General features: G+C 39.9%; 2 protein-coding genes across 2 annotated transcripts; one reads left to right on the top strand and one right to left on the bottom strand.

The window, feature by feature from the left end:
• Nucleotides 1-740: 740 nt before the first annotated feature.
• On the top strand, nt 741-14,646 carry si:dkey-125i10.3 (fibrous sheath CABYR-binding protein). The gene is made up of 8 exons (XM_022188366.2): nt 741-864; nt 1,137-1,214; nt 10,113-10,172; nt 10,370-10,462; nt 10,590-12,332; nt 12,446-12,529; nt 14,284-14,386; nt 14,503-14,646. Exons 5-8 carry the CDS (start codon nt 11,158-11,160, stop codon nt 14,605-14,607), a joined length of 1,467 nt encoding a protein of 488 aa, XP_022044058.2. The 5' UTR covers nt 741-864; nt 1,137-1,214; nt 10,113-10,172; nt 10,370-10,462; nt 10,590-11,157; the 3' UTR covers nt 14,608-14,646.
• On the bottom strand, nt 3,179-8,010 carry si:rp71-1d10.8 (uncharacterized). The gene is made up of 2 exons (XM_022188403.2): nt 7,702-8,010; nt 3,179-6,339 (listed from the first exon to the last, which is right to left on the bottom strand). Exon 2 carries the CDS (start codon nt 6,331-6,333, stop codon nt 5,035-5,037), a length of 1,299 nt encoding a protein of 432 aa, XP_022044095.1. The 5' UTR covers nt 6,334-6,339; nt 7,702-8,010; the 3' UTR covers nt 3,179-5,034.
• Nucleotides 14,647-14,721: the final 75 nt, after the last annotated feature.

A 14,721-nucleotide genomic window follows, 5' to 3' on the forward strand; every position in this document is an offset into this window, starting at 1 on the left:
ACAATATGGCACAGGGGTGGACTTCACACCGGTTCTGATTTCACGCTCACTAAATATGCACTGTAAGGGCTCATTACAAAGTCAGATCTGCTTTCATTTTCTCTGCATAATGAATGTGACCTGGTTAATTGGTGCTGGCACATCTCCAGAAAGATTCGGCATTGGACATTAAAACACTAAGTGAGGGTCAAAATGTTAACAGGGGCTCAAAGAGAATGCAGAAAAGACGCACGGTATGACAAGAAATGGCTCTGTAAACACAGGGTGGGTTAAAATTTAGAGTATGCGCAAAAACATTTTAAGAAATGTTTCGAGTATCCATGTTTGCATTCTTAAAAGATTGACTCAATGCATCACAACTGTGCTCTAAATTTTGACTTCAACAAAACATTACCAGCTGGATTTGTTAATGACAAACAAAAAATACCTGAATGTCACTTTTACACGACGAGTGAGTTGTTTTAGTGCAGAATGCAGTTTTACAGGTTGTAATGAAGGGCCACTAAACAGTCACTAGTGGGAATGTGAAGAGAGTGACAGAAAAATACACAGACCTCAAGACGACTAAGCAAAGAAATCAACCTGGAACATATTTTAACTGCCTTGTCATGACCAAATTTTCTCAGGTTGAACATCTGACAAAACATCTGCATCATGTCAAAAGGCAAGTCACAGAATACTTCATCCAGATGATTAAGCATGGTATGAAAACGTTTGTAGTATCCAGTGTTGATAGTGTGTGTGTGTTGTAGATGTTGACAGAAACCAGGTGTTTAAAACCACCAGAGTGCGAACTGCACTGAAGAAGGACGGCAGCTGGATCCACAAATCAAAAGAAGACAAGGAGGGACAAGACAAAGAGGGGTATTCACGCAGATTTAAATGCAACATCAAAACTGGAGCTTCATTTAAAGCAGTAATTGAAGCTGTCCTGCTTTGATGCGTCCCAGTGATGTGCTGCGGCGCAGAAAAACAGTAGTCGTTAGTGTGTATCTTCAGAAATCAACATGAAAGCACAGAGGTTCTGTTTAGTTGTTTTTCTAAATAGTGCAACATTAGAAGCACTGACTGTTTGCTATGTGAGAAAAAAAATCCAATAAACATGCTGCATATTCTCCACCTCTTCTGTCTTGCAGGACGTTTCAAACTGTGGAGGCCAAACGAGTTCCAGTTAGACAGAGTTCATACGTCCTGCTGACAGCCAGGAAGTTTGGGTGAGTGGAACAACATTAAACTTACATGCGAACATTAATGCAGATTACAAATTGGTTTAAAAAGGACAAAAATGTTGCTGAATGTTTAAACTCCTTAGAAGCCTAGATTTAATTAACCCTCCCGTTGTCCTCATTTACAGGCACCAAAAAATATTGTTTCCTTGTTTGAAAAAAATCCCAAAATTTAGCAAAAAAAATTCCTCAAATTTCTGAAAATTTGCAAAAACTTCAGGAAAAAAGTTCCAATAATTCCTTAAAATTTTTCCCTTGAAAGTTCTATTTTTTTTAAAAAAATCCCCCAAATTTGGCAAGAAAATTCTTGTAAATATTTGCAAAAAAATGAGTAAAAATCTTCCCAAAAAAATCCTAAAAATATCCAAAATGATTACATATATATCACTAAAACTTTGAATAAATTCTCTGGATTTTGGTTGATTTTTTTGGGAATGTTCTTAAGGAAAATTTTAACATTTATTTTTTTCCACCAAAAAATGTTCAAAGATTTCCCAAAAATGTTGAAAATGTGGAAATCAGAAGTTTCACTGTAAAAATCTGTTTTTTTTTCAGCATTTTCAAAACTTGAAAACGTGTCAATTTTGACCTGCAGGACAACATGAGGGTTAAACCCCGCATACAGTGACAAATAAATTTCCTATTTTTAATGTGTTGGAAGATGCTTTATGAGCGAAACAAGCAGTCGGCACCATTACGGAGCATTTAAGCCTTGCAACTGCAGACTGCTGACGACAGTCTCATGACGACAGACTGACACAGACATGGTTTCACACCTAACACATCAAAAGAACCAATACTGACAACTTGCAGGGTGGAGCTTTCTGTATCATTCTTATTTTGAATTCAACAAGTTGTACAGCTTGCCAGTCGGTAGAGTAGCTTAACAGTGTTTGAGCGGAGTCACAGGTGATCCGGTGTGCTCCAGCTGCAGCTACTGACAGAGGAGTGGGTGTAGATGAAGGCAGACTCTATGGATCCGCACGCTGTAGAGAAGTAACACCACAAAGTTACAGCCAAGTCATTTTGAGGCAGGGAGGAATTCTTTCCGTGAAGAAAACTTCTAAATATGTAACTGATACAGAGAAATGAGTTTCAGAGGTTTAATCAGTGACCGGAGAGGGAATTTGACAGTCCAGCGGATCAGGAAAATGAAACCACATGCTGCATTCAATGTACCGCTTGGACCCGTTTTAATCCGGGCAACAATGTGATGGAAGTTCTGCAAATCAAACTGAAATTGTCCTTTGACTCTGCTGTGTTAGTGAATAATAACTAAAAATATTCCAGGCTTCAGGCACAAATCACCATCTGTGATATTAACATACATAAACATTAACTTAGCCCCGAGCAGCTCGACTGCTTCCATGAAGACCTTCAGTCCGCTGCAGTCTGACCTGTGCTGAATACAATTCCTACTAGTATTGTATTCAACATCTAGTAGTATTTCCCCTCCAGGAACACCTGCATATTTGCACCTAAGCACTGTGGCAAAAGCTACTAATGGATATCATTACTATGAATCCTGTTTGACTTTTATTACATGTAAATATCTGCAAATTACATGTAAATATCTCATGAACTGTAAATTTTCCGTAGTCATGACGACATTGTGCAAAAAAACTAATATCATTGATTTGGTGAGCAAACAAAAGGCTGAGCGTGAGCAGTCAGGATCTGTAAAATGGTATTGTAGTGATTATAAAGAAATAAAGCCACATTCAGATGAATCTACTTTATGCAGTTAACAGACTGTAGCAATATTCTGAGGACTGTTTACATAAAAATTCTAACTGTTCTTGGAAACACTAATTCCTGGGTGTTGTTGGCAATTGTGGCTCTTGCATTGATATTACATCACTCGACTTGCACACGCACAGGACACACTCACAGGCACCAATACAACCCTGCTTAGTAAATTATTAAACTTGAGGAAAAACACGAGCTGCAAATGTATTTCAAAAATATCTTTATTCTGGATTTCTATCCCTGAGATCATGTTGTAGGGTCCATCCCTCTGTGTGAGTACAAATCAGCACACATGTGAACACATTTATTCATACAGACACGCCTCCCAAATGAATTGAAGGACTCCATTTTCCTCAGTAGGTTGAAGATATTGAAGACAAAATATTCATTTTTGTCTATCTAATAACCGAGAACTTTCAGAATATTTCAGTAAAGGCATAATAGATTCACAGCAGAATGGAGTTAGCAGCTTCAAAGACATGCTATCATTTCCATTTTGTCAGTGTTGGGGGAAAAAAAGCATTGCTTAGTCCTCTGTTTTCTCAGTGTTTCACAGCAGGGCTGGAACACAATGAAGGAGAAGTTACTTAGTAGCAAGTTTTATGAATAAATATTTTTGGAAAATCTTCTCAATGCCCACTCAATCAGAATACATCTTATCAGATTTCAGCCTAGATTTTCACTATGTATTAGTTCCTGTAATTATGAGCAGTGGCAAAATAGCTAAGTTTGAAATTGACCTTTTATCTTTTATGATATGTTTGGAATAATCAGGTGAATTTCTTACAGTTATCACCTAAACACGTCAGCTGAATTTAGATTTAAAAAATGACAGAGTATATCTTGCCGACTACCACACTTAAACTACATCAAAAAGAATAGATTTTCATTTCAAATCACAGTTTAGACTAGAAACGATCTCTGTCCAAAGTGTTATAGCAACATTTCAGAAATAGCCATCACAAAACACATATCACATGGCCATTCATGTACACTGGGCATGCGGGTGCAGGCACAAACACGAAACAGAGCGTTTGGTTCATCAGTCGAAGAAAATACAACAACAAAAGAACAGCAACAGTGAAAAGTAAGACCACAGAGTTCCCATATTGCTACTAGCATAGCCAAAAAGATCAGCAGTAGCTATAATTTGTTATTCATGTCGAATTATCTGCTGCTAGTCAAAACTGATATCTTTGTTTTCTGTTATAAAACAGTCATATGAAAGGAATGTGATGAGGAAACAAAGTGTAGTAGTGACAGTAAAGGCCCAGGAGGTGAATATGGTGTCTGCATCTACATTCTTGCCTGCCCGAACTTCACCGCATCTATGGAGGATTTAAATTTTTAATAGTCTCTACTGTAAAACTCCTAAATCGGCAGACTATTTCAGTACGCCAAGTGTAAATGTTGCAAAGTTTGAAAACAAAAACGTATTAGTGAGGACATAGCCCTGATGTCCAGGATCCACTGAAACTGAAACCAATCACATCATTGCTGCTAGCTGGCTTAGCTAGCTGGGAGGCCCATCATTTTTTTATTGAGCTCCTTTAAAGTGAAATAACATCAACTTTAAAGTTTTTTTTCCTTCTCAGATAGCTTAATTCGAAGGATTTTGCATCGAGTATTTCACAAGGACAGGGGACAGTTGAAGAATTCTTAAGCATAATTATGTGTAACAGAAAAGCAGCCTTTACTTTTCTTTGTTGCTGCATTAAAAATCTTTCGACTCCTCTGGATTCATCTTGGGACCCCCACCCACTGGGAGCCACTGTTGTGCGGCATTCAAACATTATTACTCAATTAATAAATCCGAGCACAACGTTGACAAGTAATTAATATCAACACACCCCTTTCTTGTGGTGAGCTGACACGCTGAGCTCTCTGCAGGGAGGCCGGGGGAGGTTGAGCACAATACTCAAACAGGGGCGCTCTTTCCATTTCTGTCACTCAGTATTTCAAATGACAGACCTAGCCTGTGTTCACATAGGTGTTGCTGAATTATGGAGTCAATCGCTCTTTCCTGACGGTACTGATGATTTCATACCACAGCAGTGAGTTAGGAGGAGGGTCCAGCTGTGTCGAGGTCTCCAACAGCGTGCACCCCCTGTCCTGCTGTAGACAAGGAGGGTCCAGCTGTTGCAGCGATGCTGTGTGGTGGCAGAAAATGACCCTCATTGACGGCAAAGTGGTTCAGCGGGTAGATGCCACATTTCCTAAAGCCTTCTCTCACAATTCCAACACCCTCCTCTTCTTTTGCTACCTGATACGTCCCTTTAAATATACCTGAAAACTCCTTCTTGCTGACTGCAAAATGGGTATCAGTGGTGCAGCCGTCACCTATGAGCGACGCAAAACGCTGCTTCAGGACCACAAAGAGACCGGCGTCGAGCGGCTGCAGGATGTGAGAGCAATGAGGCGGAAGGCACAGGAGGATGACGTCCTCCTTACGAGCCGATTCCACCACCTCCAGGTTCAGAGGCGACTTGTGGCCGTCAAAAATCAGCAGCAATGGACGCTCCTTTGGCGCGTGCACAAGGAAGTGTTTGAGGAACCATTTCTTAAAGAGGTCCGAGTTGATGCACCCCGAGTCCGACCACCCATAAAGGGCATTTGGAGGCCCTTGTGTCTTGTAACATACTCCCCCTGGATAGGTCTTTGAGTAGATAATAAATGGGGGAATGTCATCTCCAGCTGCACTAAAGCAAGCCAGGACGGAGATGTGGTCCCTCGAGCCTGGCGCTGGCTTATAGCCCAGACTGGCTGATTTGGGGAGCATTACCTTCTTCCTGCCCAGCTGAAAGCTCGTGTCATTCCAGTTAAAGATTTGGTGAGGCTTGTCTCTCAGTCCGTGAGCATCTACAACGGTGCTCAGCAGGTGGAAAAACTGATCCACTGCTTCCTTCCTCACACATACTGTCCTCCCACGGACAACACTGTCTGCTGGCTGAATGGTAATATTCTTTTCTTGTCGCTTTCTAAAATTGAGCCACCAGGTCTGGCCCAGTTTGGAAAATGCCACCCTCCGGTGCTGCCGCTTATAAATCGACGAAGCAAAGGACACCAGCTGCTGCTTCGTAAGTGGAAATCCATGCTTGGACATGTGTAAGGAGAACTCGACCAACAGTTCCTCATCTGCAGATGTTATAAGCTGAGCTGGCCCGCTGCGACTCCCTGGTGTCACCCGGCCGCTGACTCTGTCCCCCAGTGAAGATTTAGGGACTCCAAACTCCTTGGCAGCCTGCCTCACTGTGCACCGTCCTGACTTCACCTCTATCAGTGCACGCTCCATGGCCTCCTCCGTCCATTTCTTCTTTTTCGTCCTGCCGATTTTGTCAAGGTGATTTCTTGATGGCATTTTTTTCTAGGATGGAACAGGAGATGCAGGCACGAATGATGCATTGAAAATTTGATAATGCGTTTTAAGTAGCAGAAAAAAACTCAAAACCAGCTACAGCAAGAAAAAAAAATGCATTCTTAATGACAACACTTAACACACCATGCACGCCTTTCCTGTTCACAAATGGCTGTTGTATTTGTTGTTGCTTTCAAATGCAAGGCTCCTGTATTCATTATCACTGCACACACTGATTTAAAAAGCTGATTTGTTAGTACACTGGAAACTAAATTAAATTTGAATCAGTCTTTGCTCCATCCTGACAGCATACTGTAATGATAAGTCAAGATGTAGTTCTACCAAACTTTCTACAAAGTTTACTTGAGAAAAATGCAGATCACAGTGCCTTTTTGAGTCTCCATATAGAACTCATAAAACATGATAGGGTTGAAAAGATCTTTAGACTTCAGGTTTGAGGCTTAAAAGCAATCTTTATGCTCTCCAAAGGTTATCTTGTATGTTCTGGAGGAGCCCAGATACAATGAACCTGCAGGATAAAGTTACGTGTGTTATGCCAAAAAATGATAGACTGCCAAAAACGAACCGTGGAGACGGTTATGTTCATGAATCCGTATTATCTTATTTGCTTTATGCTCTACATTATAAACAATGTAGTTCTTTTTACAGGTAAAAATAGCTATAAAAGAACAATTTAACTCACATAATGCAGTTTTCCACCTGCCAAGAAGCAGTTGCACCTCATACACTGTGACTGAAATGTTAATAATCTGTTAAAATGACTTGATTCCATTTGTGAGGATTATTTTCTAAAGATCACATGCTTAATGTTAGGGCTGTGTTGTTCAGGTTATATATTTATACGGCTTTATCTAGTCATATTGTGCAAATACACAGAACTTACTGAGTATAAATGCATCTCTGTAAAACTTTTCTATCAAACAATCAGGCCTGACATTTAGGATGATTATAGACAATGCTACAGTAGTATTTGGTATGTCTAATATCTTTGCTTAGATTGTAACTGACATGATTTACAGCTGGTTTTACATGCAAAACAAGGAAATTATCTCTTTTTCACTTATGCTTTGGGTTGCAAACATTAAAGTATAACCCTAATGAATAAACTCATGTCATTTTGATGAATTAGTAACATTCTCGTCACACTGTGGGGCTGAAATCACCGTTAGGCTCGTAGAAAACTGCATTATATGCGTTGAATGAGTCCTGTAAAGCTATTTAGGCGAGTAAAAGCTGCTATGTTAATTCAAATGCAGAGCACAGAGCAGGTAAAATACTTAGCTCTACATGTATTTTCTGGTTTAGTCAAAGCTGTCCTCGAATAAAAAGCAAAAACACGACCAGACTTACTGGTTGTGGAGGATCCTCGCAGTGTTTTAGTGGGAGACTGAAGACAAACTCCTCCTGTGCTGCTTGTGTCGCCGCTCAACGTAACGTTACTGTTTCTAAACTACAATATTGTGGATTTGTTGTGCTTTTTCATACAAAACTACGTCTAAAACAACACAAGTGTCAGTGTTTGTTTTACAGCAGGTGCTACATGTCTGTCGTCTACACAAATGTGAGACTACGCGGTTCTAAGTGCTCACGGTTAGCTGGTTAGCATGAAACTGCCGCTACGTGACGGCAGGACACGGCGGAACAACACCGGCAGCGGAGTGAACGGGATTTCAAAATAAAGGCTTTAAAGCGCCGCTTACCAAAGTAAGAGCTCAACTTGACAAATATGCAGAAGTAAACTGCACAATGCTCAAATGTAGTGAACCTACAGGTGTGAAATAGATAAACAGATAATTGCAAGAAAAATCAACTATAAATTATCCCTAAATTATAATTTGTGTCAGTCCAAGCAGTTGCTATTTCTAGCTTTGGCTATTTTTTAAAATATATTTTTATACTATATTAACTTTTTATATGTCAACCATAGTGATTTTGTCAGGACTGATACTGATTTTTAGTAATCAAGAAGATCAATAACTGATTTTTGGAACTGAGGTATATGTACAGTTAAAATAAAAAACCTTGTTGAAAATTCAGAGTGACCCCAACATAGCTTTTTGTCCAGAGGCCTTTGTTTAGGTATATTTTACACGTATATTTATTTCAAAAAAATATCTTTGATCCAGTGATGGGTAACTGTTTAAGAAGTGCTGTGGGTGGCAGCAGAGAGGCAGCTGCATCACAGTCAAAGAAGCATATTTTCAAATGCATTTATTTTCGGGAATTGGATTAAAAAAAAGCCATCATGCCAAATATTAGAGAAAAGATGAATGTCATATCTGCCAGGCTAATAATCACGGAACTCTAATATAGAGCATGTAATATTGTAGCATTTATGAACACTGCAACACATGTTTCTATAAATTCTAATGAAAATATTTTTAGCTGTGATCACTGGTATTTTACTGTATTTTTACAGTGTTACAATCATATTTTAACTCAACAGTTAATTGCTGTAAAAATGTAACTAAATCTAACTTAAAGTTTACTGTGGTTGCTGTTATTTTACTGCATTTTTACAATTTGTAATTTGCTTAAACAGTTCTACAACTGTTTACAGTGCTTAACATTAAAATACAAGGTTTATCTTTTAATACTGTAACTAGACTTTCCAATAATATATGGTGTTAACATAAGGTTGCCACTGAAATCAACATAAGCTTTAACTGTAGTTGCCTATAACTTATATTGTCTTGTTTTAAAATGTTTAAACACGACTGTAAACTGCAGCCACATACATCAGTAACAATGTAGCTTTAATCTTCAGGTTTGAGGTTAATGTTAAAAAAATGTATACAGAGCCTTTCTCAGGGCATCAATGTAAGGTCATCACTGATTCTGACCTGCTCAGATCAAGTTACTCATCTTAGCACTGCTTCGTTGACTGTTGTGGAAATATCTTTTGCTCAGTTCACACTGTCAGTTTTTAAAGTGGTCTGCTGTTAAAGGTCATTCTTGTTTTTGGTTCCAAAAAAGCATCATATTATGCAGTTTTTAACCACAGGAAAAACGGTAAACTACACTACTGTCAGAATTTGGCTACCAAAAATATTACAGTGTTATCTTTTATAATAGACATAAGCAAAAGAGAGAAAATATGTTTGCATTTCTTCCCTCTGAGGATGTCTGACATCAGTTGTGGGCAGCACAGAAATCATCCTAAACGTTAGTTCAGCTACTTAATAATAAGTGACAAGCTTCACATGTTGCACTGTCATTGGATAACCTACAGGTGGACTATTACATTGCAATACTCACTATATATTCCCACAAGTCAAAATTTACATGAATATCAACTAACTCATGACCAAGTCTGTGTGCCTCCCATCCACTAGCAGCCTCTAGCCTCCCTTCACTGTAATGTGCCTGGAGACATTTCCCTCGTTAATAAACATTGTGTTGACATTTAAGACTCTATTTGTCAGCTTCGTTTCATCAGTCACTGAGCTCACATGCTCATGATGCTCATCCTCTAATGCAGGACAGTCTTGTTATGCAACAATATTTGTGTAGATTATAAATTAACCTCCCACTTATATAAAAGCAGAAACAGAGATACTGTGAAATTACCGTAAACTGCTGATAAGGGGTGTATCCAACAAGACCAATAACCATCCTAATTTGGATTATTTTGCTTTGATTGCATTTTTTTTCTCTCGCTAAAGTAACTGAAAGCTTATGAAAGCAATTAACAAGATATAATATTTGGCTTTAAATGCAAAAATTCTCTACCAAGTGGATTTCTTTTTCATGCCCTGTAGATCAATAGATTCTTCACTGAGTCCTCCTCTTCAAAACACAGAGGTCATTCCATCTGAAGGGTATGTATGTGCTGAATTTTAATTCCAAATAAAATGTGCACAGTGTGAGCAACTCCTCACTGCTCCTCTGAAAATTTGCATATTTCAAGGTTTGCATGACTAATTTCAGTTAAGTCTCAACATTTAAACCAAATATTGAATGATCAAGTCAGATGTATGTATTGTGCATGCGTTTTTTTCTTTTATTCTTTGTTTAGTAATACAGCACCTGTGGCAAATGGTGATGTTGTTCCTGCCAAAAAAGGTGCTCCGCCTGAGGGGTCAACAGTGGAGGCCACAGGCGATACAAAGTTAGTATATGAGAGCGTCTCTCTATAGGCTGTAACTGCAAGGATTAAATGTAATGATGCTGAGGAGATGTGTTTTTGTTCATGTCTTTTTTGCATAGCTGGGAATAAGTAATGCCTTCCGTTGCAGGCCTCAAGCTGTAACTCAAAATGGTAGGACAGAACAAGAAAAATCAGCTGCCGACACAACTCCAGAAAACAAGGAGGAATGTTCTGAAGCACGAGGTGACAAGTCAAAGGTGGAACACACTAAGGCAGCCGCTGAAGTGTTTGCAGCCGTTCACGTTGAAGAAAATATCCAACCAGTTTCTTCAGCAAAGGAAAATCCAGAGGCAGAGTCTCCTGCTGATCAACCATTTATCAGCACAACGGCAGGAAACAAAGAAGAAAAAGCTGATCCATCAAACACAGATCCCAGTGAGACCGTGATCTCTGCAGATGCTAATGTGGAAATTCCTGCTGCAGAAATCTCTGCCGTGGATGACACAGCTGAGAGTAAAAGCACTGCTGAGGTCCCTGCTGCATTCATACCAAAAGAGAAACCTCAAGAGGAATCTTTAATTAAAGCAGAGCCAGCAACTGCAACAAATTTGGAGGTTGCAAAAGCAGAAATAAATGTACAGCCAATAGAGGGGAGTAGTGAGAAGGGTCCTCCAGAGCAGACCACAGGAGAAATTGTTGCAGCTGCAGCTAATGTGATGTTGGAGTCATCGTCTGAGACCACTGATGTGACTAAAGCAACACCAGGGGAAGTCAGTCTAGAATCAGTCCCTGACTTACTGCTTGAATCTCTAACCAAATCACCTACTCAGCCCGCTGCTGAAAGTCCTACAGAGGCTAACTTTGAGATAAGTCCTCCAGCACAATTTACAGATGAAGCTGTTGAAGCTGCAGCTGAGGTTGTGATGGAGTCATTGCCTGAGAACCCTGCTGTAAATAATGCAACACCAGAAGAAGAAGCTGCTCTACAAAACAGTGTCCAACCAGTCCCTCATACACAACCTGAATCACCCACTTATCTACCCAACAAAACCATTACGGAGGAGAGTGGTGAGAAAAGTCCTCCAGAACAAAACACAAAAGAAATAGTTGAAGTCGTAGCTGAGGTTGTGGTGGAGACATTACCTGAGAATGTGGTGGAGCCTGTAAATAATGCAACACCAGAGGAAGAAGCTGCTCTACAAAGCGATGTGCGACCAGTCATTGATACGCAATCTGAATCACCCACTCATCCCTCTACAGAAACTGCTCCAGAGGGAAGTAGAGAGGAAGCTGCTCCACAAGTGCAACAAGTCTCTGATGCTTTATCCAAACCGCCTACACAACCTGCTGCTGAAACTACTACAGAAAACAACTGTGAGAAATGTCCTGCAGACCAAGGTGCACGAGAAACTGTTAGAGCTGCAGCTGAAGTGGAGACATTACTTGAGCCCCCTGCTGCAAATAATGCAACACCAGGAGAAGCGGCTGCTGAACAACCGGTCCTTGAATCACCTCCTCAGCCTGCAGCTGAGACTGTTGTCGAGTCTGTAGAGGGTGAAGTCGAGCCTGCAGCTGTGGAAGCTTTAAGGACCACAGCTGAAGAGGTGGTTGAGCGTGTTGTCAACAGTGTTGTTGAACAAAGTGTTGAGTCAACACCTGACAGCGCAGCAGACCGTGTGTCGGAGCTGAACATTGAAGATCCTGTTAAACCTGAAACTACCCCAGATACTGGAGCTGCTCAGGAAGATTTAGCTGCCACAGTTATTAAACTGACAGATGCGTTAGATGTGGAGCCACCCACAGCTGAAAGTGTTCCCAAACCTGTGGAAGACTCAGAACAATCCCACTTAGAGGAGCCCAAAGTGAACCAGCAGTGTGATGATACCAACACGTGAGTAAGCTTTTGCAAAACAGAACAGTATCTTATTCAGTGTTGTTTACGTATTAGTCACGTATTTTAATCTGAGCAATAAAATACATCTTATTGTTTGCTGATTTTTGTAGTTCTGAAGTGTTTCAAAAGGCTGCACAGGAGCCAAACTCTGCACAAACTCTGACAAAGTCTGGATATGTTTCCAATATCTCACTGTAAGGATTACATGATTTGTAATTTTCGAACTACATACACACGTGGACAAAATTGTTGGTACCCCTCAGTTAAAGAAGGAAAAACCCACAATTCTCACTGAAATCACTTGAAACTCACAAAAGTAACAATAAATAAAAATGTATTGAAAATTAAATAATCAAAATCAGCCATCACTTTTGAATTGTTGATTAACATAATTATTTAAAAAAACAAACTAATGAAATAGGGCTGGACAAAAATGATGGTACCCATATTTTGTTGCACAACCTTTTGAGGCAATCACTGCAATTAAACGATTTCTGTATTTGTCAATGAGCGTTCTGCAGCTGTCAACAGGTATTTTGGCCCACTCCTCATGAGCAAACAGCTCCAGTTGTCTCAGGTTTGATGGGTGTCTTCTCCAAATGGCATGTTTCAGCTCCTTCCACATATGTTCAATGGGATTCAGATCTGGGCTCATAGAAGGCCACTTTAGAATAGTCCAACGCTTTTCTCTCAGCCATTCTTGGGTGTTTTTGGCTGTGTGTTTTGGATCGTTGTCCTGTTGGAAGACCCATGACCTGCGACTGAGACCAAGCTTTCTGACACTAGGCAGCACATTTCTCTCCAGAATGCCTTGATAGTCTTCAGATTTCATCGTACCTTGCACACTTTCAAGACACCCTGTGCCAGATGCAGCAAAGCAGCCCCAAAACATTACTGAGCCTCCTTCATGTTTCACCGTAGGGACAGTGTTCTTTTCTTCGTATGCTTGGTTTTTGAGTCTATGAACATAGAGTTGATGTGCCTTACCAAAAAGCTCCAGTTTGGTCTCATCTGTCCAAAGGACATTCTCCCAGAAGCTTTGTGGCTTGTCAACATGCATTTTTGCAAATTCCAGTCTGGCTTTTTTATGAGTTTTTTTCAGCAGTGGTGTCCTCCTTGGTCGTCTCCCATGAAGTCCACTTTGGCTCAAACAACGACGAATGGTGCGATCTGACACTGATGTACCTTGGCCTTGGACTTCACCTTTAATTTCTTTGGAGGTTGCTCTGGGCTCTTTGGATACAATTCCAACGATCCGTCTCTTCAATTTGTCATCAATTTTCCTCTTGCGGCCACGTCCAGGGAGGTTGGCTACTGTCCCGTGGGTCTTGAACTTCTGAATAATATGAGCCACTGTTGTCACAGGAACTTCAAGCTGTTTAGAGATGGTCTTACAGCCTTTACCTTTAAGATGTTTGTCTATAATTTTTTTTCGGATGTCCTGGGACAATTCTCTCCTTCGCTTTCTGTTGTCCATGTTCAGTGTGGTACACACCTTTTCACCAAACAGCAGGGTGACTACTTGTCTCCCTTTAAATAGGCAGACTGACTGATTATGAGTTTGGAAACACCTGTGATGTCAATTAAATGACACACCTGAGTTAATCATGTCACTCTGGTCAAATAGTTTTCAATCTTTTATAGAGGTACCATCATTTTTGTCCAGGCCTGTTTCATTAGTTTGTTTTTTAAAATAATTATGTTAATCAACAATTCAAAAGTAATGGCTGTTTTTGATTATTTAATTTTCAATAAATTTTTATTTATTGTTACTTTTGTGAGTTTCAAGTGATTTCAGTGAGAATTGTGGGTTTTTCCTTCTTTAACTGAGGGGTACCAACAATTTTGTCCACGTGTGTATTTATTAATAAATATAATAATGGCCTTAAATTCATATGCAAAAGTTAACACAAGTCCTGATTTTTATTTTTTTACCTTTGTGTCTCAGGGATGAAAAAGCTACTTGTTGTTTCTGTAATGAAATCCTGGATGGAAGAGTAAAGATCAGTTTGAGTGAACCTCTGGTGACCTGCCACCCTGAGTGTCTCAAGGTTTGTTATGTTCTTCTTTAAGAAAGATACTTTTATATCGGTGCATCAATATACAATATATAATGAATTTTGACTCCTGTCAATGTGTCATGTTAATGTTGAGTGTGTTTTTACAGTGCAGTGTTTGTGCCAAGGCCCTTGGAGACATGCTGACCCCCATGTACTTGCATCAAAAAGAGATCCAGTGTGGTGGCTGCTTTATGAAAACTCTCAAGATCTGAGGCTCATCTGGGACAGATCCTCCATCAGAGAACTCTCAAAGCATAATGTGATTAATGTGCTGTCTAGACTGACAATCTCATCACTTAAAAAAAACCAAAACAATCTTCCCTTTT

This window comes from Acanthochromis polyacanthus, chromosome 17, assembly GCF_021347895.1.
Source record: "Acanthochromis polyacanthus isolate Apoly-LR-REF ecotype Palm Island chromosome 17, KAUST_Apoly_ChrSc, whole genome shotgun sequence".
Lineage (NCBI taxonomy): Eukaryota > Metazoa > Chordata > Actinopteri > Pomacentridae > Acanthochromis > Acanthochromis polyacanthus.